Genomic DNA, 23,664 nt, shown 5'->3' on the forward strand with positions numbered 1-23,664 from the left:
CTCATTGCCCAGGAGTTACAGTGGTTTCTGAAAGTTGCATAGTTTCTTAACTTTTTCCACTGTAGCAGCACTTTCTGTTCCCCTTTTTCTCTATGTTTGAAGCTCAGAATGTGAACAAAAGCATCGCCTTACTTCATCCCCTGTGCACCTTCATAAACGTAGCCTACTGTAGCATACTAAACTATTCTCACTGTTGCAGGGTTGACTTGGCTGCAGAGGGATCAGCCACTGTCACATTCAACCCCCACCCCCCCTGTACAGCATACAGGGACATCACAGCGCTGCCACTCAAACCTGGGGTCGCCATGGGGATGAGCAGGGGATACGTATCAAGCTCGCTCCACTAACCTCCCAGCATCATAACGGAACAGAACGCAGTAGAGACACAAGAGAAGCCGGTGAGGCAGGAATCAAAGTGGATGAGCCTCATGGCTGGAAACAGAGCGTGATGTAATATTGATGGCCACCGGAGTGCACACACACACACACACACATACCGGAGTTCACACACAAACACTGGAGTTAACACACACACACGCAGGAATGCAGGCACACGAACGTGCATACACACACACAAACACACACACACATCTCCAGAGGGGCTAGAGATGCCTGTGCAGCACTCGTCTACGTCTCCAGTTGTCAGGACGTAGGGCTGGGGGTCTAAGTCGCCAGTTGTCAGGAAGTAGGGCTGGGTGTCTAAGTCGCCAGTTGTCAGGAAGTAGGGCTGGGGGTCTAAGTCGCCAGTTGTCAAGAAGTAGGGCTGGGTGTCTAAGTCGCCAGTTGTCAGGAAGTAGGGCTGGGGGTCTAAGTCGCCAGTTGTCAGGAAGTAGGGCTGGGGGTCTAAGTCGCCAGTTGTCAGGAAGTAGGGCTGGGTGTCTAAGTCGCCAGTTGTCAGGAAGTAGGGCTGCGTGTCAAAGTCGCCAGTTGTCAGGAAGTAGGGCTGGGTGTCTAAGTCGCCAGTTGTCAGGACGTAGGGCTGGGTGTCTAAGTCGCCAGTTGTCAGGAAGTAGGGCTGGGTGTCTAAGTCGCCAGTTGTCAGGACGTAGGGCTGGGGGTCTAAGTCGCCAGTTGTCAGAAAGTAGGGCTGGGGTCTAAGTCTCCAGTTGTCAGGAAGTAGGGCTGGGGGTCTAAGCCGCCAGTTGTCAGGACGTAGGGCTGGGTGTCTAAGTCTCCAGTGGTCAGGACGTAGGGCTGGGGGTCTAAGCCGCCAGTTGTCAGGACGTAGGGCTGGGTGTCTAAGTCTCCAGTTGTCAGGATGTAGGGATGGGTGTCTAAGTCGCCAGTTGTCAGGACGTAGGGCTGGGTGTCTAAGTCTCCAGTTGTCAAGACGTAGGGCCGGGGGTCTAAGTCTCCAGTTGTCAGGAAGTAGGGCTGGGTGTCTCAGTCTCTAGTTGTCAGGATGTAGGGTTGGGGGTCTAAGTCTCCAGTTGTCAGGACGTAGGGCTGGGTGTCTAAGTCTCCAGTTGTCAGGACGTAGGGCTGGGTGTCTAAGTCTCCAGTTGTCAGGACGTAGGGCTGGGTGTCTAAGTCGCCAGTTGTCAGGAAGTAGGGCTGGGTGTCTAAGTCGCCAGTTGTCAAGACGTAGGGCTGGGTGTCTAAGTCGCCAGTTGTCAGGAAGTAGGGCTGGGTGTCTAAGTCGCCAGTTGTCAGGACGTAGGGCTGGGGGTCTAAGTCGCCAGTTGTCAGAAAGTAGGGCTGGGGTCTAAGTCTCCAGTTGTCAGGAAGTAGGGCTGGGGGTCTAAGCCGCCAGTTGTCAGGACGTAGGGCTGGGTGTCTAAGTCTCCAGTGGTCAGGACGTAGGGCTGGGGGTCTAAGTCTCCAGTTGTCAGGACGTAGGGCTGGGTGTCTAAGTCGCCAGTTGTCAGGACGTAGGGCTGGGTGTCTAAGTCTCCAGTTGTCAAGACGTAGGGCTGGGGGTCTAAGTCTCCAGTTGTCAGGAAGTAGGGCTGGGTGTCTCAGTCTCTAGTTGTCAGGATGTAGGGTTGGGGGTCTAAGTCTCCAGTTGTCAGGACGTAGGGCTGGGTGTCTAAGTCTCCAGTTGTCAGGACGTAGGGCTGGGTGTCTAAGTCTCCAGTTGTCAGGATGTAGGGCTGGGTGTCTAAGTCGCCAGTTGTCAGGATGTAGGGCTGGGGGTCTAAGTCTCCAGTTGTCAGGAAGTAGGGCTGGGTGTCTAAGTCTCCAGTTGTCAGGAAGTAGGGTTGGGGGTCTAAGTCTCCAGTTGTCAGGACGTAGGGCTGGGTGTCTAAGTCTCCAGTTGTCAGGATGTAGGGCTGGGTGTCTAAGTCTCCAGTTGTCAGGACATAGGGCTGGGTGTCTAAGTCTCCAGTTGTCAGGACATAGGGCTAGGTGTCTAAGTCGCCAGTTGTCAGGACGTAGGGCTGGGGGTCTAAGTCGGCAGTTGTCAGGACGTAGGGCTGGGGGTCTAAGTCGGCAGTTGTCAGGACGTAGGGCTGGGGGTCTAAGTCTCCAGTTGTCAGGACGTAGGGCTGGGTGTCTAAGTCTCCAGTTGTCAGGACGTAGGGCTGGGTGTCTAAGTCTCCAGTTGTCAGGATGTAAGGCTGGGGGTCTAAGTCTCCAGTTGTCAGGATGTAGGGCTGGGTGTCTAAGTCTCTAGTTGTCAGGACGTAGGGCTGGGTGTCTAAGTCTCCAGTTGTCAGGAAGTAGGGCTGGGTGTCTCCGTCTCCAGTTGTCAGGACGTAGGGCTGGGTGTCTAAGTCTCCAGTTGTCAGGATGTAGGGCTGGGGGTCTCCAGTTGTCAGGATGTAGGGCTGGGTGTCTCAGTCTCCAGTTGTCAGGACGTAGGGCTGGGGGTCTAAGTCTCCAGTTGTCAGGACGTAGGGCTGGGTGTCTCAGTCTCCAGTTGTCAGGACATAGGGCTAGGTGTCTCAGTCTCCAGTTGTCAGGACATAGTGCTGGTTGTCTCAGTCTCCAGTTGTCAGGACATAGGGCTAGGTGTCTCAGTCTCCAGTTGTCAGGACATAGGGCTGGGTGTCTAAGTCTCCAGTTGTCAGGAAGTAGGGCTGGGGGTCTAAGTCTCCAGTTGTCAGGACGTAGGGATGGGTGTCTAAGTCTCCAGTTGTCAGGAAGTAGGGCTGGGGGTCTAAGTCTCCAGTTGTCAAGACGTAGGGATGGGTGTCTAAGTCTCCAGTTGTCAGGAAGTAGGGCTAGGTGTCTAAGTCTCCAGTTGTCAGGATGTAGGGCTGGGTGTCTAAGTCTCCAGTTGTCAGGATGTAGGGCTGGGTGTCTAAGTCTCCAGTTGTCAGGATGTAGGGCTGGGTGTCTAAGTCTCCAGTTGTCAGGATGTAGGGCTGGGTGTCTAAGTCTCCAGTTGTCAGGAAGTAGGGCTGGGTGTCTCAGTCTCCAGTTGTCAGGATGTAGGGCTGGGTGTCTAAGTCTCCAGTTGTCAGGATGTAGGGCTGGGTGTCTAAGTCTCTAGTTGTCAGGACGTAGGGCTGGGTGTCTAAGTCTCCAGTTGTCAGGACGTAGGGCTGGGTGTCTAAGTCTCCAGTTGTCAGGATGTAGGGCTGGGGGTCTAAGTCTCCAGTTGTCAGGATGTAGGGCTGGGTGTCTAAGTCTCTAGTTGTCAGGACGTAGGGCTGGGTGTCTAAGTCTCCAGTTGTCAGGAAGTAGGGCTGGGTGTCTCCGTCTCCAGTTGTCAGGACGTAGGGCTGGGTGTCTAAGTCTCCAGTTGTCAGGATGTAGGGCTGGGGGTCTCCAGTTGTCAGGATGTAGGGCTGGGTGTCTCAGTCTCCAGTTGTCAGGACGTAGGGCTGGGGGTCTAAGTCTCCAGTTGTCAGGACGTAGGGCTGGGTGTCTCAGTCTCCAGTTGTCAGGACATAGGGCTAGGTGTCTCAGTCTCCAGTTGTCAGGACATAGTGCTGGTTGTCTCAGTCTCCAGTTGTCAGGACATAGGGCTAGGTGTCTCAGTCTCCAGTTGTCAGGACATAGGGCTGGGTGTCTAAGTCTCCAGTTGTCAGGAAGTAGGGCTGGGGGTCTAAGTCTCCAGTTGTCAGGACGTAGGGATGGGTGTCTAAGTCTCCAGTTGTCAGGAAGTAGGGCTGGGGGTCTAAGTCTCCAGTTGTCAAGACGTAGGGATGGGTGTCTAAGTCTCCAGTTGTCAGGAAGTAGGGCTAGGTGTCTAAGTCTCCAGTTGTCAGGATGTAGGGCTGGGTGTCTAAGTCTCCAGTTGTCAGGATGTAGGGCTGGGTGTCTAAGTCTCCAGTTGTCAGGATGTAGGGCTGGGTGTCTAAGTCTCCAGTTGTCAGGATGTAGGGCTGGGTGTCTAAGTCTCCAGTTGTCAGGAAGTAGGGCTGGGTGTCTCAGTCTCCAGTTGTCAGGATGTAGGGCTGGGTGTCTAAGTCTCCAGTTGTCAGGATGTAGGGCTGGGTGTCTAAGTCTCCAGTTGTCAGGACGTAGGGCTGGGTGTCTAAGTCTCCAGTTGTCAGGACGTAGGGCTGGGTGTCTAAGTCTCCAGTTGTCAGGAAGTAGGGCTGGGTGTCTCAGTCTCCAGTTGTCAGGATGTAGGGATGGGTGTCTAAGTCTCCAGTTGTCAGGAAGTAGGGCTGGGTGTCTAAGTCTCCAGTTGTCAGGACGTAGGGCTGGGTGTCTAAGTCTCCAGTTGTCAGGATGTAGGGCTGGGTGTCTCAGTCTCTAGTTGTCAGGATGTAGGGCTGGGTGTCTAAGTCTCCAGTTGTCAGGATGTAGGGCTGGGTGTCTAAGTCTCCAGTTGTCAGGAAGTAGGGCTGGGTGTCTCAGTCTCCAGTTGTCAGGATGTAGGGCTGGGTGTCTAAGTCTCCAGTTGTCAGGAAGTAGGGCTGGGTGTCTCAGTCTCCAGTTGTCAGGATGTAGGACTGGGTGTCTAAGTCTCCAGTTGTCAGGATGAAGGGCTGGGTGTCTAAGTCTCCAGTTGTCAGGAAGTAGGGCTGGGTGTCTCAGTCTCCAGTTGTCAGGATGTAGGACTGGGTGTCTAAGTCTCCAGTTGTCAGGATGTAGGGCTAGGTGTCTAAGTCTCCAGTTGTCAGGATGTAGGGCTAGGTGTCTCAGTCTCCAGTTGTCAGGACATAGGGCTAGGTGTCTCAGTCTCCAGTTGTCAGGACATAGGGCTAGGTGTCTAAGTCACCAGTTGTCAGGACATAGGGCTAGGTGTCTCAGTCTCCAGTTGTCAGGACATAGGGCTAGGTGTCTAAGTCACCAGTTGTCAGGACATAGGGCTAGGTGTCTAAGTCACCAGTTGTCAGGACATAGGGCTGGGTGTCTCAGTCTCCAGTTGTCAGGACATAGGGCTAGGTGTCTCAGTCTCCAGTTGTCAGGACATAGGGCTAGGTGTCTAAGTCACCAGTTGTCAGGACATAGGGCTAGGTGTCTCAGTCTCCAGTTGTCAGGATGTAGGGCTAGGTGTCTAAGTCTCCAGTTGTCAGGATGTAGGGCTAGGTGTCTCAGTCTCCAGTTGTCAGGACGTAGGGCTGGGTGTCTCAGTCTCCAGTTGTCAGGATGTAGGGCTGGGTGTCTAAGTCTCCAGTTGTCAGGATGTAGGGCTAGGTGTCTCAGTCTCTAGTTGTCAGGACATAGGGCTGGGTGTCTCAGTCTCCAGTTGTCAGGATGTAGGGCTAGGTGTCTCAGTCTCTAGTTGTCAGGACATAGGGCTGGGTGTCTCAGTCTCCAGTTGTCAGGATGTAGGGCTAGGTGTCTCAGTCTCCAGTTGTCAGGATGTAGGGCTAGGTGTCTCAGTCTCCAGTTGTCAGGACGTAGGGCTGGGTGTCTCAGTCTCCAGTTGTCAGGATGTAGGGCTAGGTGTCTCAGTCTCCAGTTGTCAGGACGTAGGGCTAGGTGTCTCAGTCTCCAGTTGTCAGGATGTAGGGCTAGGTGTCTCAGTCTCCAGTTGTCAGGATGTAGGGCTGGGTGTCTCAGTCTCCAGTTGTCAGGATGTAGGGCTGGGTGTCTCAGTCTCCAGTTGTCAGGATGTAGGGCTAGGTGTCTCAGTCTCTAGTTGTCAGGACATAGGGCTGGGTGTCTCAGTCTCCAGTTGTCAGGATGTAGGGCTAGGTGTCTCAGTCTCCAGTTGTCAGGATGTAGGGCTGGGTGTCTCAGTCTCTAGTTGTCAGGACATAGGGCTAGGTGTCTCAGTCTCCAGTTGTCAGGATGTAGGGCTAGGTGTCTCAGTCTCTAGTTGTCAGGACATAGGGCTAGGTGTCTCAGTCTCCAGTTGTCAGGACGTAGGGCTGGGTGTCTAAGTCTCCAGTTGTCAGGATGTAGGGCTGGGTGTCTCAGTCTCCAGTTGTCAGGACATAGGGCTAGGTGTCTAAGTCGCCAGTTGTCAGGACGTAGGGCTGGGGGTCTAAGTCGGCAGTTGTCAGGACGTAGGGCTGGGGGTCTAAGTCGGCAGTTGTCAGGACGTAGGGCTGGGGGTCTAAGTCTCCAGTTGTCAGGACGTAGGGCTGGGTGTCTAAGTCTCCAGTTGTCAGGACGTAGGGCTGGGTGTCTAAGTCTCCAGTTGTCAGGATGTAAGGCTGGGGGTCTAAGTCTCCAGTTGTCAGGATGTAGGGCTGGGTGTCTAAGTCTCTAGTTGTCAGGACGTAGGGCTGGGTGTCTAAGTCTCCAGTTGTCAGGAAGTAGGGCTGGGTGTCTCCGTCTCCAGTTGTCAGGACGTAGGGCTGGGTGTCTAAGTCTCCAGTTGTCAGGATGTAGGGCTGGGGGTCTCCAGTTGTCAGGATGTAGGGCTGGGTGTCTCAGTCTCCAGTTGTCAGGACGTAGGGCTGGGGGTCTAAGTCTCCAGTTGTCAGGACGTAGGGCTGGGTGTCTCAGTCTCCAGTTGTCAGGACATAGGGCTAGGTGTCTCAGTCTCCAGTTGTCAGGACATAGTGCTGGTTGTCTCAGTCTCCAGTTGTCAGGACATAGGGCTAGGTGTCTCAGTCTCCAGTTGTCAGGACATAGGGCTGGGTGTCTAAGTCTCCAGTTGTCAGGAAGTAGGGCTGGGGGTCTAAGTCTCCAGTTGTCAGGACGTAGGGATGGGTGTCTAAGTCTCCAGTTGTCAGGAAGTAGGGCTGGGGGTCTAAGTCTCCAGTTGTCAAGACGTAGGGATGGGTGTCTAAGTCTCCAGTTGTCAGGAAGTAGGGCTAGGTGTCTAAGTCTCCAGTTGTCAGGATGTAGGGCTGGGTGTCTAAGTCTCCAGTTGTCAGGATGTAGGGCTGGGTGTCTAAGTCTCCAGTTGTCAGGATGTAGGGCTGGGTGTCTAAGTCTCCAGTTGTCAGGATGTAGGGCTGGGTGTCTAAGTCTCCAGTTGTCAGGAAGTAGGGCTGGGTGTCTCAGTCTCCAGTTGTCAGGATGTAGGGCTGGGTGTCTAAGTCTCCAGTTGTCAGGATGTAGGGCTGGGTGTCTAAGTCTCTAGTTGTCAGGACGTAGGGCTGGGTGTCTAAGTCTCCAGTTGTCAGGACGTAGGGCTGGGTGTCTAAGTCTCCAGTTGTCAGGATGTAGGGCTGGGGGTCTAAGTCTCCAGTTGTCAGGATGTAGGGCTGGGTGTCTAAGTCTCTAGTTGTCAGGACGTAGGGCTGGGTGTCTAAGTCTCCAGTTGTCAGGAAGTAGGGCTGGGTGTCTCCGTCTCCAGTTGTCAGGACGTAGGGCTGGGTGTCTAAGTCTCCAGTTGTCAGGATGTAGGGCTGGGGGTCTCCAGTTGTCAGGATGTAGGGCTGGGTGTCTCAGTCTCCAGTTGTCAGGACGTAGGGCTGGGGGTCTAAGTCTCCAGTTGTCAGGACGTAGGGCTGGGTGTCTCAGTCTCCAGTTGTCAGGACATAGGGCTAGGTGTCTCAGTCTCCAGTTGTCAGGACATAGTGCTGGTTGTCTCAGTCTCCAGTTGTCAGGACATAGGGCTAGGTGTCTCAGTCTCCAGTTGTCAGGACATAGGGCTGGGTGTCTAAGTCTCCAGTTGTCAGGAAGTAGGGCTGGGGGTCTAAGTCTCCAGTTGTCAGGACGTAGGGATGGGTGTCTAAGTCTCCAGTTGTCAGGAAGTAGGGCTGGGGGTCTAAGTCTCCAGTTGTCAAGACGTAGGGATGGGTGTCTAAGTCTCCAGTTGTCAGGAAGTAGGGCTAGGTGTCTAAGTCTCCAGTTGTCAGGATGTAGGGCTGGGTGTCTAAGTCTCCAGTTGTCAGGATGTAGGGCTGGGTGTCTAAGTCTCCAGTTGTCAGGATGTAGGGCTGGGTGTCTAAGTCTCCAGTTGTCAGGATGTAGGGCTGGGTGTCTAAGTCTCCAGTTGTCAGGAAGTAGGGCTGGGTGTCTCAGTCTCCAGTTGTCAGGATGTAGGGCTGGGTGTCTAAGTCTCCAGTTGTCAGGATGTAGGGCTGGGTGTCTAAGTCTCCAGTTGTCAGGACGTAGGGCTGGGTGTCTAAGTCTCCAGTTGTCAGGACGTAGGGCTGGGTGTCTAAGTCTCCAGTTGTCAGGAAGTAGGGCTGGGTGTCTCAGTCTCCAGTTGTCAGGATGTAGGGATGGGTGTCTAAGTCTCCAGTTGTCAGGAAGTAGGGCTGGGTGTCTAAGTCTCCAGTTGTCAGGACGTAGGGCTGGGTGTCTAAGTCTCCAGTTGTCAGGATGTAGGGCTGGGTGTCTCAGTCTCTAGTTGTCAGGATGTAGGGCTGGGTGTCTAAGTCTCCAGTTGTCAGGATGTAGGGCTGGGTGTCTAAGTCTCCAGTTGTCAGGAAGTAGGGCTGGGTGTCTCAGTCTCCAGTTGTCAGGATGTAGGGCTGGGTGTCTAAGTCTCCAGTTGTCAGGAAGTAGGGCTGGGTGTCTCAGTCTCCAGTTGTCAGGATGTAGGACTGGGTGTCTAAGTCTCCAGTTGTCAGGATGAAGGGCTGGGTGTCTAAGTCTCCAGTTGTCAGGAAGTAGGGCTGGGTGTCTCAGTCTCCAGTTGTCAGGATGTAGGACTGGGTGTCTAAGTCTCCAGTTGTCAGGATGTAGGGCTAGGTGTCTAAGTCTCCAGTTGTCAGGATGTAGGGCTAGGTGTCTCAGTCTCCAGTTGTCAGGACATAGGGCTAGGTGTCTCAGTCTCCAGTTGTCAGGACATAGGGCTAGGTGTCTAAGTCACCAGTTGTCAGGACATAGGGCTAGGTGTCTCAGTCTCCAGTTGTCAGGACATAGGGCTAGGTGTCTAAGTCACCAGTTGTCAGGACATAGGGCTAGGTGTCTAAGTCACCAGTTGTCAGGACATAGGGCTGGGTGTCTCAGTCTCCAGTTGTCAGGACATAGGGCTAGGTGTCTCAGTCTCCAGTTGTCAGGACATAGGGCTAGGTGTCTAAGTCACCAGTTGTCAGGACATAGGGCTAGGTGTCTCAGTCTCCAGTTGTCAGGATGTAGGGCTAGGTGTCTAAGTCTCCAGTTGTCAGGATGTAGGGCTAGGTGTCTCAGTCTCCAGTTGTCAGGACGTAGGGCTGGGTGTCTCAGTCTCCAGTTGTCAGGATGTAGGGCTGGGTGTCTAAGTCTCCAGTTGTCAGGATGTAGGGCTAGGTGTCTCAGTCTCTAGTTGTCAGGACATAGGGCTGGGTGTCTCAGTCTCCAGTTGTCAGGATGTAGGGCTAGGTGTCTCAGTCTCTAGTTGTCAGGACATAGGGCTGGGTGTCTCAGTCTCCAGTTGTCAGGATGTAGGGCTAGGTGTCTCAGTCTCCAGTTGTCAGGATGTAGGGCTAGGTGTCTCAGTCTCCAGTTGTCAGGACGTAGGGCTGGGTGTCTCAGTCTCCAGTTGTCAGGATGTAGGGCTAGGTGTCTCAGTCTCCAGTTGTCAGGACATAGGGCTAGGTGTCTCAGTCTCCAGTTGTCAGGATGTAGGGCTAGGTGTCTCAGTCTCCAGTTGTCAGGATGTAGGGCTGGGTGTCTCAGTCTCCAGTTGTCAGGATGTAGGGCTGGGTGTCTCAGTCTCCAGTTGTCAGGATGTAGGGCTAGGTGTCTCAGTCTCTAGTTGTCAGGACATAGGGCTGGGTGTCTCAGTCTCCAGTTGTCAGGATGTAGGGCTAGGTGTCTCAGTCTCCAGTTGTCAGGATGTAGGGCTGGGTGTCTCAGTCTCTAGTTGTCAGGACATAGGGCTAGGTGTCTCAGTCTCCAGTTGTCAGGATGTAGGGCTAGGTGTCTCAGTCTCTAGTTGTCAGGACATAGGGCTAGGTGTCTCAGTCTCCAGTTGTCAGGACGTAGGGCTGGGTGTCTAAGTCTCCAGTTGTCAGGATGTAGGGCTGGGTGTCTCAGTCTCCAGTTGTCAGGACATAGGGCTAGGTGTCTCAGTCTCCAGTTGTCAGGACGTAGGGCTGGGTGTCTAAGTCTCCAGTTGTCAGGACATAGGGCTAGGTGTCTCAGTCTCCAGCTGTCAGGACGTAGGGCTGGGTGTCTAAGTCTCCAGTTGTCAGGATGTAGGGCTGGGTGTCTCAGTCTCTAGTTGTCAGGACATAGGGCTAGGTGTCTCAGTCTCCAGTTGTCAGGATGTAGGGCTAGGTGTCTCAGTCTCTAGTTGTCAGGACATAGGGCTAGGTGTCTCAGTCTCCAGTTGTCAGGATGTAGGGCTAGGTGTCTCAGTCTCCAGTTGTCAGGATGTAGGGCTAGGTGTCTCAGTCTCCAGTTGTCAGGATGTAGGGCTAGGTGTCTCAGTCTCCAGTTGTCAGGATGTAGGGCTGGGTGTCTCAGTCTCCAGTTGTCAGGATGTAGGGATAGGTGTCTCAGTCTCCAGTTGTCAGGATGTAGGGCTAGGTGTCTCAGTCTCCAGTTGTCAGGATGTAGGGCTGGGTGTCTCAGTCTCCAGTTGTCAGGACGTAGGGCTGGGTGTCTAAGTCTCCAGTTGTCAGGATGTAGGGCTGGGGGTCTCCAGTTGTCAGGATGTAGGGCTGGGTGTCTCAGTCTCCAGTTGTCAGGACGTAGGGCTGGGGGTCTAAGTCTCCAGTTGTCAGGACGTAGGGCTGGGTGTCTCAGTCTCCAGTTGTCAGGACATAGGGCTAGGTGTCTCAGTCTCCAGTTGTCAGGACATAGTGCTGGTTGTCTCAGTCTCCAGTTGTCAGGACATAGGGCTAGGTGTCTCAGTCTCCAGTTGTCAGGACATAGGGCTGGGTGTCTAAGTCTCCAGTTGTCAGGAAGTAGGGCTGGGGGTCTAAGTCTCCAGTTGTCAGGACGTAGGGATGGGTGTCTAAGTCTCCAGTTGTCAGGAAGTAGGGCTGGGGGTCTAAGTCTCCAGTTGTCAAGACGTAGGGATGGGTGTCTAAGTCTCCAGTTGTCAGGAAGTAGGGCTAGGTGTCTAAGTCTCCAGTTGTCAGGATGTAGGGCTGGGTGTCTAAGTCTCCAGTTGTCAGGATGTAGGGCTGGGTGTCTAAGTCTCCAGTTGTCAGGATGTAGGGCTGGGTGTCTAAGTCTCCAGTTGTCAGGATGTAGGGCTGGGTGTCTAAGTCTCCAGTTGTCAGGAAGTAGGGCTGGGTGTCTCAGTCTCCAGTTGTCAGGATGTAGGGCTGGGTGTCTAAGTCTCCAGTTGTCAGGATGTAGGGCTGGGTGTCTAAGTCTCCAGTTGTCAGGACGTAGGGCTGGGTGTCTAAGTCTCCAGTTGTCAGGACGTAGGGCTGGGTGTCTAAGTCTCCAGTTGTCAGGATGTAGGGCTGGGGGTCTAAGTCTCCAGTTGTCAGGATGTAGGGCTGGGTGTCTAAGTCTCTAGTTGTCAGGACGTAGGGCTGGGTGTCTAAGTCTCCAGTTGTCAGGAAGTAGGGCTGGGTGTCTCCGTCTCCAGTTGTCAGGACGTAGGGCTGGGTGTCTAAGTCTCCAGTTGTCAGGATGTAGGGCTGGGGGTCTCCAGTTGTCAGGATGTAGGGCTGGGTGTCTCAGTCTCCAGTTGTCAGGACGTAGGGCTGGGGGTCTAAGTCTCCAGTTGTCAGGACGTAGGGCTGGGTGTCTCAGTCTCCAGTTGTCAGGACATAGGGCTAGGTGTCTCAGTCTCCAGTTGTCAGGACATAGTGCTGGTTGTCTCAGTCTCCAGTTGTCAGGACATAGGGCTAGGTGTCTCAGTCTCCAGTTGTCAGGACATAGGGCTGGGTGTCTAAGTCTCCAGTTGTCAGGAAGTAGGGCTGGGGGTCTAAGTCTCCAGTTGTCAGGACGTAGGGATGGGTGTCTAAGTCTCCAGTTGTCAGGAAGTAGGGCTGGGGGTCTAAGTCTCCAGTTGTCAAGACGTAGGGATGGGTGTCTAAGTCTCCAGTTGTCAGGAAGTAGGGCTAGGTGTCTAAGTCTCCAGTTGTCAGGATGTAGGGCTGGGTGTCTAAGTCTCCAGTTGTCAGGATGTAGGGCTGGGTGTCTAAGTCTCCAGTTGTCAGGATGTAGGGCTGGGTGTCTAAGTCTCCAGTTGTCAGGACGTAGGGCTGGGTGTCTAAGTCTCCAGTTGTCAGGAAGTAGGGCTGGGTGTCTCAGTCTCCAGTTGTCAGGATGTAGGGCTGGGTGTCTAAGTCTCCAGTTGTCAGGATGTAGGGCTGGGTGTCTAAGTCTCCAGTTGTCAGGACGTAGGGCTGGGTGTCTAAGTCTCCAGTTGTCAGGACGTAGGGCTGGGTGTCTAAGTCTCCAGTTGTCAGGAAGTAGGGCTGGGTGTCTCAGTCTCCAGTTGTCAGGATGTAGGGATGGGTGTCTAAGTCTCCAGTTGTCAGGAAGTAGGGCTGGGTGTCTAAGTCTCCAGTTGTCAGGACGTAGGGCTGGGTGTCTAAGTCTCCAGTTGTCAGGATGTAGGGCTGGGTGTCTCAGTCTCTAGTTGTCAGGATGTAGGGCTGGGTGTCTAAGTCTCCAGTTGTCAGGATGTAGGGCTGGGTGTCTAAGTCTCCAGTTGTCAGGAAGTAGGGCTGGGTGTCTCAGTCTCCAGTTGTCAGGATGTAGGGCTGGGTGTCTAAGTCTCCAGTTGTCAGGAAGTAGGGCTGGGTGTCTCAGTCTCCAGTTGTCAGGATGTAGGACTGGGTGTCTAAGTCTCCAGTTGTCAGGATGAAGGGCTGGGTGTCTAAGTCTCCAGTTGTCAGGAAGTAGGGCTGGGTGTCTCAGTCTCCAGTTGTCAGGATGTAGGACTGGGTGTCTAAGTCTCCAGTTGTCAGGATGTAGGGCTAGGTGTCTAAGTCTCCAGTTGTCAGGATGTAGGGCTAGGTGTCTCAGTCTCCAGTTGTCAGGACATAGGGCTAGGTGTCTCAGTCTCCAGTTGTCAGGACATAGGGCTAGGTGTCTAAGTCACCAGTTGTCAGGACATAGGGCTAGGTGTCTCAGTCTCCAGTTGTCAGGACATAGGGCTAGGTGTCTAAGTCACCAGTTGTCAGGACATAGGGCTAGGTGTCTAAGTCACCAGTTGTCAGGACATAGGGCTGGGTGTCTCAGTCTCCAGTTGTCAGGACATAGGGCTAGGTGTCTCAGTCTCCAGTTGTCAGGACATAGGGCTAGGTGTCTAAGTCACCAGTTGTCAGGACATAGGGCTAGGTGTCTCAGTCTCCAGTTGTCAGGATGTAGGGCTAGGTGTCTAAGTCTCCAGTTGTCAGGATGTAGGGCTAGGTGTCTCAGTCTCCAGTTGTCAGGACGTAGGGCTGGGTGTCTCAGTCTCCAGTTGTCAGGATGTAGGGCTGGGTGTCTAAGTCTCCAGTTGTCAGGATGTAGGGCTAGGTGTCTCAGTCTCTAGTTGTCAGGACATAGGGCTGGGTGTCTCAGTCTCCAGTTGTCAGGATGTAGGGCTAGGTGTCTCAGTCTCTAGTTGTCAGGACATAGGGCTGGGTGTCTCAGTCTCCAGTTGTCAGGATGTAGGGCTAGGTGTCTCAGTCTCCAGTTGTCAGGATGTAGGGCTAGGTGTCTCAGTCTCCAGTTGTCAGGACGTAGGGCTGGGTGTCTCAGTCTCCAGTTGTCAGGATGTAGGGCTAGGTGTCTCAGTCTCCAGTTGTCAGGACATAGGGCTAGGTGTCTCAGTCTCCAGTTGTCAGGATGTAGGGCTAGGTGTCTCAGTCTCCAGTTGTCAGGATGTAGGGCTGGGTGTCTCAGTCTCCAGTTGTCAGGATGTAGGGCTGGGTGTCTCAGTCTCCAGTTGTCAGGATGTAGGGCTAGGTGTCTCAGTCTCTAGTTGTCAGGACATAGGGCTGGGTGTCTCAGTCTCCAGTTGTCAGGATGTAGGGCTAGGTGTCTCAGTCTCCAGTTGTCAGGATGTAGGGCTGGGTGTCTCAGTCTCTAGTTGTCAGGACATAGGGCTAGGTGTCTCAGTCTCCAGTTGTCAGGATGTAGGGCTAGGTGTCTCAGTCTCTAGTTGTCAGGACATAGGGCTAGGTGTCTCAGTCTCCAGTTGTCAGGACGTAGGGCTGGGTGTCTAAGTCTCCAGTTGTCAGGATGTAGGGCTGGGTGTCTCAGTCTCCAGTTGTCAGGACATAGGGCTAGGTGTCTCAGTCTCCAGTTGTCAGGACGTAGGGCTGGGTGTCTAAGTCTCCAGTTGTCAGGACATAGGGCTAGGTGTCTCAGTCTCCAGTTGTCAGGACGTAGGGCTGGGTGTCTAAGTCTCCAGTTGTCAGGATGTAGGGCTGGGTGTCTCAGTCTCTAGTTGTCAGGACATAGGGCTAGGTGTCTCAGTCTCCAGTTGTCAGGATGTAGGGCTAGGTGTCTCAGTCTCTAGTTGTCAGGACATAGGGCTAGGTGTCTCAGTCTCCAGTTGTCAGGATGTAGGGCTAGGTGTCTCAGTCTCCAGTTGTCAGGATGTAGGGCTAGGTGTCTCAGTCTCCAGTTGTCAGGATGTAGGGCTAGGTGTCTCAGTCTCCAGTTGTCAGGATGTAGGGCTGGGTGTCTCAGTCTCCAGTTGTCAGGATGTAGGGCTAGGTGTCTCAGTCTCCAGTTGTCAGGATGTAGGGCTAGGTAGCTCAGTCTCCAGTTGTCAGGATGTAGGGCTGGGTGTCTCAGTCTCCAGTTGTCAGGATGTAGGGCTGGGTGTCTCAGTCTCCAGTTGTCAGGATGTAGGGCTGGGTGTCTCAGTCTCCAGTTGTCAGGATGTAGGGCTAGGTGTCTCAGTCTCCAGTTGTCAGGACATAGGGCTGGGTGTCTCAGTCTCCAGTTGTCAGGATGTAGGGCTGGGTGTCTCAGTCTCCAGTTGTCAGGACATAGGGCTAGGTGTCTAAGTCACCAGTTGTCAGGACATAGGGCTAGGTGTCTCAGTCTCCAGTTGTCAGGATGTAGGGCTAGGTGTCTAAGTCTCCAGTTGTCAGGATGTAGGGCTAGGTGTCTCAGTCTCCAGTTGTCAGGACGTAGGGCTGGGTGTCTCAGTCTCCAGTTGTCAGGACATAGGGCTAGGTGTCTCAGTCTCCAGTTGTCAGGACATAGGGCTAGGTGTCTAAGTCACCAGTTGTCAGGACATAGGGCTAGGTGTCTCAGTCTCCAGTTGTCAGGATGTAGGGCTAGGTGTCTAAGTCTCCAGTTGTCAGGATGTAGGGCTAGGTGTCTCAGTCTCCAGTTGTCAGGACGTAGGGCTGGGTGTCTCAGTCTCCAGTTGTCAGGATGTAGGGCTGGGTGTCTAAGTCTCCAGTTGTCAGGATGTAGGGCTAGGTGTCTCAGTCTCTAGTTGTCAGGACATAGGGCTGGGTGTCTCAGTCTCCAGTTGTCAGGATGTAGGGCTAGGTGTCTCAGTCTCTAGTTGTCAGGACATAGGGCTGGGTGTCTCAGTCTCCAGTTGTCAGGATGTAGGGCTAGGTGTCTCAGTCTCCAGTTGTCAGGATGTAGGGCTAGGTGTCTCAGTCTCCAGTTGTCAGGACGTAGGGCTGGGTGTCTCAGTCTCCAGTTGTCAGGATGTAGGGCTAGGTGTCTCAGTCTCCAGTTGTCAGGACATAGGGCTAGGTGTCTCAGTCTCCAGTTGTCAGGATGTAGGGCTAGGTGTCTCAGTCTCCAGTTGTCAGGATGTAGGGCTGGGTGTCTCAGTCTCCAGTTGTCAGGATGTAGGGCTGGGTGTCTCAGTCTCCAGTTGTCAGGATGTAGGGCTAGGTGTCTCAGTCTCTAGTTGTCAGGACATAGGGCTGGGTGTCTCAGTCTCCAGTTGTCAGGATGTAGGGCTAGGTGTCTCAGTCTCCAGTTGTCAGGATGTAGGGCTGGGTGTCTCAGTCTCTAGTTGTCAGGACATAGGGCTAGGTGTCTCAGTCTCCAGTTGTCAGGATGTAGGGCTAGGTGTCTCAGTCTCTAGTTGTCAGGACATAGGGCTAGGTGTCTCAGTCTCCAGTTGTCAGGACGTAGGGCTGGGTGTCTAAGTCTCCAGTTGTCAGGATGTAGGGCTGGGTGTCTCAGTCTCCAGTTGTCAGGACATAGGGCTAGGTGTCTCAGTCTCCAGTTGTCAGGACGTAGGGCTGGGTGTCTAAGTCTCCAGTTGTCAGGATGTAGGGCTAGGTGTCTCAGTCTCCAGTTGTCAGGATGTAGGGCTGGGTGTCTCAGTCTCCAGTTGTCAGGACATAGGGCTGGGTGTCTCAGTCTCCAGTTGTCAGGATGTAGGGCTAGGTGTCTCAGTCTCCAGTCGTCAGGACATAGGGCTGGGTGTGAGTGACAGGTAGAGCAGACTCGGAGTAATGTGGTGCTGCACGGAGGGTCCTACTTTGTTTAACTATACATGACCATTAAAACGTTGTTTCTACCTCATCTTCATTCTCCACTTCATCACAAGCATCTACAACAAAATACCTATTAGAAAGTGGTTGTCTGATCACACTAAAGTGTTCCATTTCTAGGGGGGACAACTGCTGCCTTGTCTAAGAGATAAGTTCACAAAATAAGTTTGTAGTAAAGCTTTGACACAGGAGGGCCAGAAATAGTTTTGGTAGCTAAGTTCATGATGTGCTCTGTGTTTTTTTTCGGAAGGGTGATGGAGCTGGTGATGGTAGTGGTGGTGGTGATGGAGGTGGTGGTGGTGGTGGTGGTGGTAGTGTGGGTGGTGGTGGTGACGGAGGCAGACTGTAGGGTGGAGCCATGTTCTCCCTGTTACTAGCTGACCCAGTATGGATTGATAGGCTGGCTCTGTGACATGACGTGTCAGAGAGAGTGGCTGGGCCATGTAATGTCCCCGGCCCTGGCAGCTCTGGCAGTGAGAGGGGACAGGAAGGACAGGGGCCGTCTCAGAGTAGTGTTGCTGTCAGGGTGATGAAGGAAGGATTGCGTCTGGCTTGATCACAGTGCTCCATCACTGTGATGTACGGAGGTGGGTACCGGCCGGCTCCTGCTTCGGGACTGTGTGTGTGTGTGTGTGTGTGTGTGTGTGCGTGCGTGCGTGCGTGCGTGCGTGCGTGCGTGCGTGCGTGCGTGCGTGTGTGTGTGTGTGCGTGCGTGTGTGCGTGTGTGTGTGTACACCTCTGTGGCTCTTTAGCTAAATGTTTTCCCTCTTAAGCAGCCCAGTTCTTTTTTCCCATGGCTCTACATCACAGGTGGTTTGCATTATTCCCCTTAAATTCCTTTCATGACTGGAGGAATGAATCGTTCACTCACCAAGGTGGGGTTGTTTATAGGTTTTCTCTTACATTGGAGTTGGCAAGAACGATTTCTCAGACAGAATGAGTTAGTAAGCCGCCCAAAATCTTATTGGTGATTAATTATAATGAATGTACCTGCCCTTGTATCGGAAGAGAAATGCTGTAACTAAGGGCAGCAGATGACTGAAGACACAAAAGAATCCAAACCAGGGCAACATGGAAATACACAAGTTCCCAACACTATTTTCCATCTCTTTCTCAAAACTTTCTCTCTCTTTTTCTCTTCTCTTTCTTCCTCTGTAGGCAGGGTGTGGTTGCATTCCCTTGGGTCGGGGTCCAGGACTGTAATCAGATCACAGGCACATTGTCTGGCCAGGTAAGATGAGGATTATTCTCATAACCTTCTCATTCCTTCATGCAACAATGACACAGGACAGGATGAGGAAGTTGTTTAGAAAAATCTCCCCTTACACCAGAAAACACCTCCATCTGCTCTCTGTTCCCCTCACCTACAGCAGCTCAATGAGCCTATCTGCAAACCCCTGCAGTGTGTGTGTGTGTGTGTGTGTGTGTGTGTGTGTGTGTGTGTGTGTGTGTGTGTGTGTGTGTGTGTGTGTGTGTGTGTGTGTGTGTGTGTGTGTGTGTGTGTGTGTGTGTGTGTGTGTGTGTGTGTGTGTGTGTGTGTGTGTGTGTGTGTGTGTGTGTGTGTGTGTGTGTGTGTGTGTGTGTGTGTGTGTGTGTGTGTGTGTGTGTGTGTGTGTGTGTCTTAAAGAGGCCAGCCCAGAGAGAGAAAGAGCCCTGCCGTGAACAACGCCTCCCCATCCGGGCAAAGGCTATATGTTGAGACAAAGCCCTCTAGAGCCCCACTGTGTCCCTCATTCACTAACACAAACATCACAAACAGGTAACCCTGAAGAGAAGGCAGGCTCCCGTTTCTGCCAGCGCCAAGTCATTCACACGCTGTCTGAGTCCCAAATTACACCCTATTCCCTATATAAGGTGCCATATTCCTCACTATTTAGGGCAAATGGTGCCATTTGGGATGCAGTCCCTGAATAATGGGGTTGGTTTCACCTCAGCTCCACAGAGAGACAGTGAGTCTGTGGGTTTGTTTCACCTCAGCTCAACAGAGGGACAGTGAGTCTGTGGGTTTGTTTCACCTCAGCTCCACAGAGAGACAGTGAGTCTGTGGGTTGGTTTCACCTCAGCTCCACAGTCTGTGGGAAAGGCCTGATAATGAAAACTAAAATAGGAGGGATCCTTCCCAGTCCATTTGAGACAGATGTACGGCGCACACTGAGACCAGACTCGGCGGTAAACATAGTGGGAAAATGTTGTGTTAGTTGATGCGGCCAATTAATTATATTGCAAGCCATTTAAAAATCTATAAAAGAAGTATAAACCGGTTTAGGCTGTTTGAGAAATTGTAAGTATGGTATTAAAAAATGCAATACGTGTATTTCAATCTCCCCGGGCAGTGTTATATTGGAGTCTTTTTAAAAAGAGGAGCTGTGTCTTAAAAAGGAGTCAAACGTAAATTATGCATATCATTTTTTTTCACCCCTCTCATTTTTGTGAGAAGAAAACATGGCAGCAGCGCAGGCAGACAGTGGAGAGGAGACAGGCTTTGTCCCGCTGCTCAGGCAGCTAGGCAGCAGCCCCGGAGGTGGTCTCTCACATTGGCAGGAGGGCGGTGTAGGTGTCAGTGCAGAACGCCTGCCTGGCATGTTGGGGGTAGTGTAGGGCATGCTGGGCGCTGGGTGAGGCTCCTCTATGTGTTGATCTGTATCGCTATTGGCAATGAGGTGTTGATGATACCATAGAGCTGTGGTGAGAGGCTGCTCTGCTCCTTAAAGCCTCATTCAAACCTTGGAAAGGGAAGAGTGCTTTCTGAGAGGAAGATTAATATTATTGCTGTGACATAAACCTACAAGTGGCTGAAAAAACATGTCACTATCTCCGAACATCTTAAACAAATTCACATCAGAGTAACTATTATCCCATGTGAGTTATGATGAGGGGTTGTTGCTACAGAACAGTCATCTTGTCTGTGGCTACACGCAGGCTACAAATCATGTCACATGCCTTTACATGGACATTTCAAAATGGAGTCCTTGTCCTGTAGATCACCAGTGATGACTTTAGAACAGTCAACAGTCAACTTCACACCTGTAAAACGTGATACACCACTATACCCACTATAAACCCTGCTCCCTCAAGACTATATGAAAACAGAAGTCACAGAGGCTCTCTGGGGTTTACATCATCAGGAAAAAAAAACTTCTAGTGATGATTAAAGATGGCTGCCGACATACATGCATAGACAAAACGGTATCTACCTGGACAGAGTTGAGCCTGCAGTAACCATTGAGGGGGAAGCGGATGACGTGCGTGGGGTCCTGGTTCCAGCCGGCGTTCACCGAGTTGCACATGACGTCTCCAGTCTCGGGGAAGATCTCCTCGATGAGCACCTTCTCCCCGCTAAGGGCGATCCTCTCACCTAGGTCAGGCGTCACCCGCACCACCAGGCAGTCACAGGGCTGGGCCGTCCTGCGCTGCTCCCGCTCCTGCTTCCAACGCTCCAGCTCCTTAATCATGGGGGACAGCTGGTAGTACCGAGCCTCCTCGTACAGCAGGTGGAACTCCTGGATGGGACAGGATAGGAAACATGCACAAACACTCAAATCCAAGTAATTTCATGCCTCTTTGTCCTTTTCACGGCACTTCGATATAAAGTGATTTTCTTAGCAAGTTAGGAGAGCATTTGTGCTAACCCTAACCCTTTCCCTAACCTTAATCTCAGTCTCCTAACCTGCTATGTTAATTCTCCTAACCTTCTGTGTAAATTCTCCTAACCCGCTATGAAAAAATCACTTCCGTATCGAAGTGGCTTTAAAAGAGTGTCTTTTATAGTCAGTCCCTCATATTCATCTCATGGTATTTCCTGGTTACAAATGATCTCGGTTAGGGCCACATTGAACATTCAAATATCTCAGATTGAAGAATGATTCACTGGTAAACCAGATCAGTCTCCAGTTGTTTACAAGAAAGGCCTGTATTGTTTTTTATTACCATCTTAACCATGGCCATACTGTAGCTGCAATCAGCCAGTCACTCTCTACTCCAACAGTAGCTGTTGGCAGGGCTGAGTAATCCTCTAGCATGTTGTATTGAGCTCTACTCTATAGAGGCCTGTGTCAGTGAGGCGAGGCGAGGCTCAGTGAGCCCAGGCTGCAGTGATGTGGGATGGGATGGTACATTCCTGTGTGCAGACAGTCTAGCTGCAGCAGATTGCCTAGCTGCCTCCCCCCCTGGGCTGTGCTTGCTGGGGGCCATTTGCCCCTGCGCTCTTGCCTCTAATTTCCCACAAGACCAGATGGCACCATCGTTCAACACTACCATAGAAAATACCAGGAAGACTGAGCAGGAAAGGCAAGCTATTGGTAGCTAGCTAACAGAGGGGAAGTGAGGGGAATATATGTGGGAGAAGAAGTGAACATGAGGATAATTATAATATAAGCCATGGTTGATTTTTTTATGCATGCTTTACACAGAGGGGATTTTATGGTAATGTCTAATGTGAATAGTGGCCCGAAGTTAAGCTCTGATATCACAATTGTATATTGCGTCAGATGAGTATTGTAAATATGCTAGCTAAACAATCAGTAATTGATTTTGCTACCGGTAGCACTAGCTGGAAATTAGACAAAGCTAAATTGCTACATTTATGGGTGCTGCATTCCTAAAATGTTATTTGATGTATTTCCTGTACAAAGGGTAGGTCAAAAATACACAGAGGTTAAGATAACGTCGTCACAAATCTTGGACCAGCACTGTTGCTAACTAGCAGCAGAGTTGCTAAATAGCATAGCTGGTCACATTGTTGAAAAGAGCTATGGGATATTAGAATCTTGTTGTCTTAACAATTGTCATCTTCAACCTAGCACAAAGGGAAACAATATTTCCCATGACATAATGAGTTGCCATACCCTTCATGTATTTGGTCGGTATCAGGACCTTCTAATCATTCTCTTGATGAACGATACTGGTTCAAGAGAAAAGTTGATGATCGCAGTGTATTATAGTCTTTATGCACTTATAAAGTAAGTTAGGGTTTGTGCAGAGGAAAGAAAGAGAGAGTGCCTGTTTCAGTCTGACTGCATCATCATTGGCTGTGGGTGTTGGGTGCTAGGGGTGCTGGGGGAACCAAATCTAAAAAGAGTTTTCCCTCGCCTCTCCAGAACACTGCTGGGTACAGAGTATGGTACGGCAATAGCAGCAAACAGCATATTATTAACCCTGCCTGGCTCAGTCAGGATAGAAGAAATAGCCACTTTCAAATCCCCCTGCATGAAAAACCCTAACATGAAAAACCTTCTGCTTCTTTAACCCTCATTCAACCCCCCATCTGAAAACCAGGAATGGCCCAAAACCAACTCTAGCTGAAGCAGGCAGTGACGCAAAACATCTTAAGCCGACATTCTAATATTTAAGATTACAGAATGTGAATGGGTGGGTCGGTCACTTTTTTTCTCGGCCTTCTCTTGGCCCTCCTCACTGCGGCTGACAAAATACATAAAGAGATGTTCCCCCTTAGGGGTGCTCTCTGTATCGAAGTGTAGCTCCTCATCCTTCACAGGTCTGAAGCCACGGATGGATGTGTTTTTAACAGGGGTCTGTCTGCGAGGCACTTTAGTCATCCTGAGCCTGAGCCGGGCAGAACAGAAAACAACAGAATAATCCTAACGTAATGCTGAAGTGAGGATGATAGGGGAGACAGGCCCAACAGCTCTGTCTTGGCTGTATGCTGCCAGCTCCAAGAGACAATCTATCCCACAATCCTGTGTCCAGACAGGCCGGTTGAGCTCCAAAATAATGATCCGACCTGATCACCCACTGGCAAGGCAACATCGCAGGGAAGGATGGAGGGAGAATGGAGGAAGGGGGGATGGAGGGAGGGAGAGCAAAATAGAGAGATGGGGAGAGAGAGAAAGAGAAGGAGCATACAGAGAGAGAGAGAGCATACAGATAGAGGGAAACAGGAACAAAATACTTTTTTACAGCTAACTAAACCAACAAAATTAGAAGTTACCTTCTGCACTGTCATTTGACATGGATATGGCAACACCACTGACCTATTTGCAGTGATAATGAATAAGACGACAATGAATGTGAAATGAGTTAGCCTTAATATTATAATAACACTTTGTCTATCACTGTGAGTGACTGAGAAAACTACTGGATCGTACTGAGAAATAAAGAACTTACTGTTCATTGATATAAGAATATAATTGTAACATGCAAAATCACACCGGAATGGTTAAGGACCATCACCTAATTGACTGAGCATTGCTTACACTCTTTGTGATTCATTGTAGTCTGAATAATGTCTGAAATATGTCATGTGGAAAGCACATTAAGGGGGAATATTGTATTACATCTACTGATATATGCTGAATATTTGTTACTATTCTTCTAAGCAGGCCTTCACATTGATTTAGCTAAACACAGCATGTTGGCTGCCAGCAGCAGAAGAGACCCAGGCCTGGGGCGACGCCAACACTGATTGTGTTCAGATAAGAACATGTTCAAGTCATCCTAACCATATTTGCATTTTTTTCAGAGTTCACACAAATTGAAAGGTATGCAGATCAACAGAGAGAGAGAGAGAGGAGGCTGGATGAGGGCACGTGAATAGGGCACGACAAAGCCTATTCCCCCTCAGGAAACTAAAAAGATTTGGCATGGGTCCTCAGATCCTCAAAAGGTTCTACAGCTGCAACATCGAGAGCATCCTGACTGGTTGCATCACTGCCTGGTACGGCAATTGCTCGGCCTCCGACCGCAAGGCACTACAGAGGGTAGTGCGTACGGCCCAGTACATCACTGGGGCTAAGCTGCCTACCATCCAGGACCTCTACACCAGGCGGTGTCAGAGCAAGGCCCTAAAAATTGTCAAAGACCCCAGCCACCCCAGTCATAGACTGTTCTCTCTACTACCGCATGGCAAGCGGTACCGGAGTGCCAAGTCTAGGACAAAAAGGCTTCTCAACAGTTTCTAACCCCAAGCCATAAGACTCCTGAACAGGTAATCAGATGGCTACCCGGACTATTTGCATTGTGTTCCCCCCCCCAACCCCTCTTTTTACTCTCTATTTATCATATATGCATAGTCACTTTAACTATACAATCATGTACATACTACCTCAATTGGCCCGACCAACCAGTGCCCCCGCACATT

At 51.5% G+C, this 23,664-nt stretch overlaps 1 protein-coding gene across 6 annotated transcripts in view; it reads right to left on the reverse strand.

Annotated features, from left to right (window-relative positions):
- LOC139575849 (BTB/POZ domain-containing protein kctd15) overlaps window positions 1-23,664 on the reverse strand; it is a 43,104-nt gene that overhangs the window by 3,535 nt on the left and 15,905 nt on the right. For all 6 annotated transcript variants that reach the window (XM_071401214.1, XM_071401217.1, XM_071401216.1 and 3 more), the window contains one exon: window positions 19,763-20,068. In XM_071401214.1, the coding sequence (XP_071257315.1) occupies window positions 19,763-20,068 (306 nt within the window). The remainder of the gene's footprint in view (window positions 1-19,762; window positions 20,069-23,664) is intronic.

This window comes from Salvelinus alpinus, chromosome 5, assembly GCF_045679555.1.
Source record: "Salvelinus alpinus chromosome 5, SLU_Salpinus.1, whole genome shotgun sequence".
In the NCBI taxonomy this organism is placed as follows: domain Eukaryota; kingdom Metazoa; phylum Chordata; class Actinopteri; order Salmoniformes; family Salmonidae; genus Salvelinus; species Salvelinus alpinus.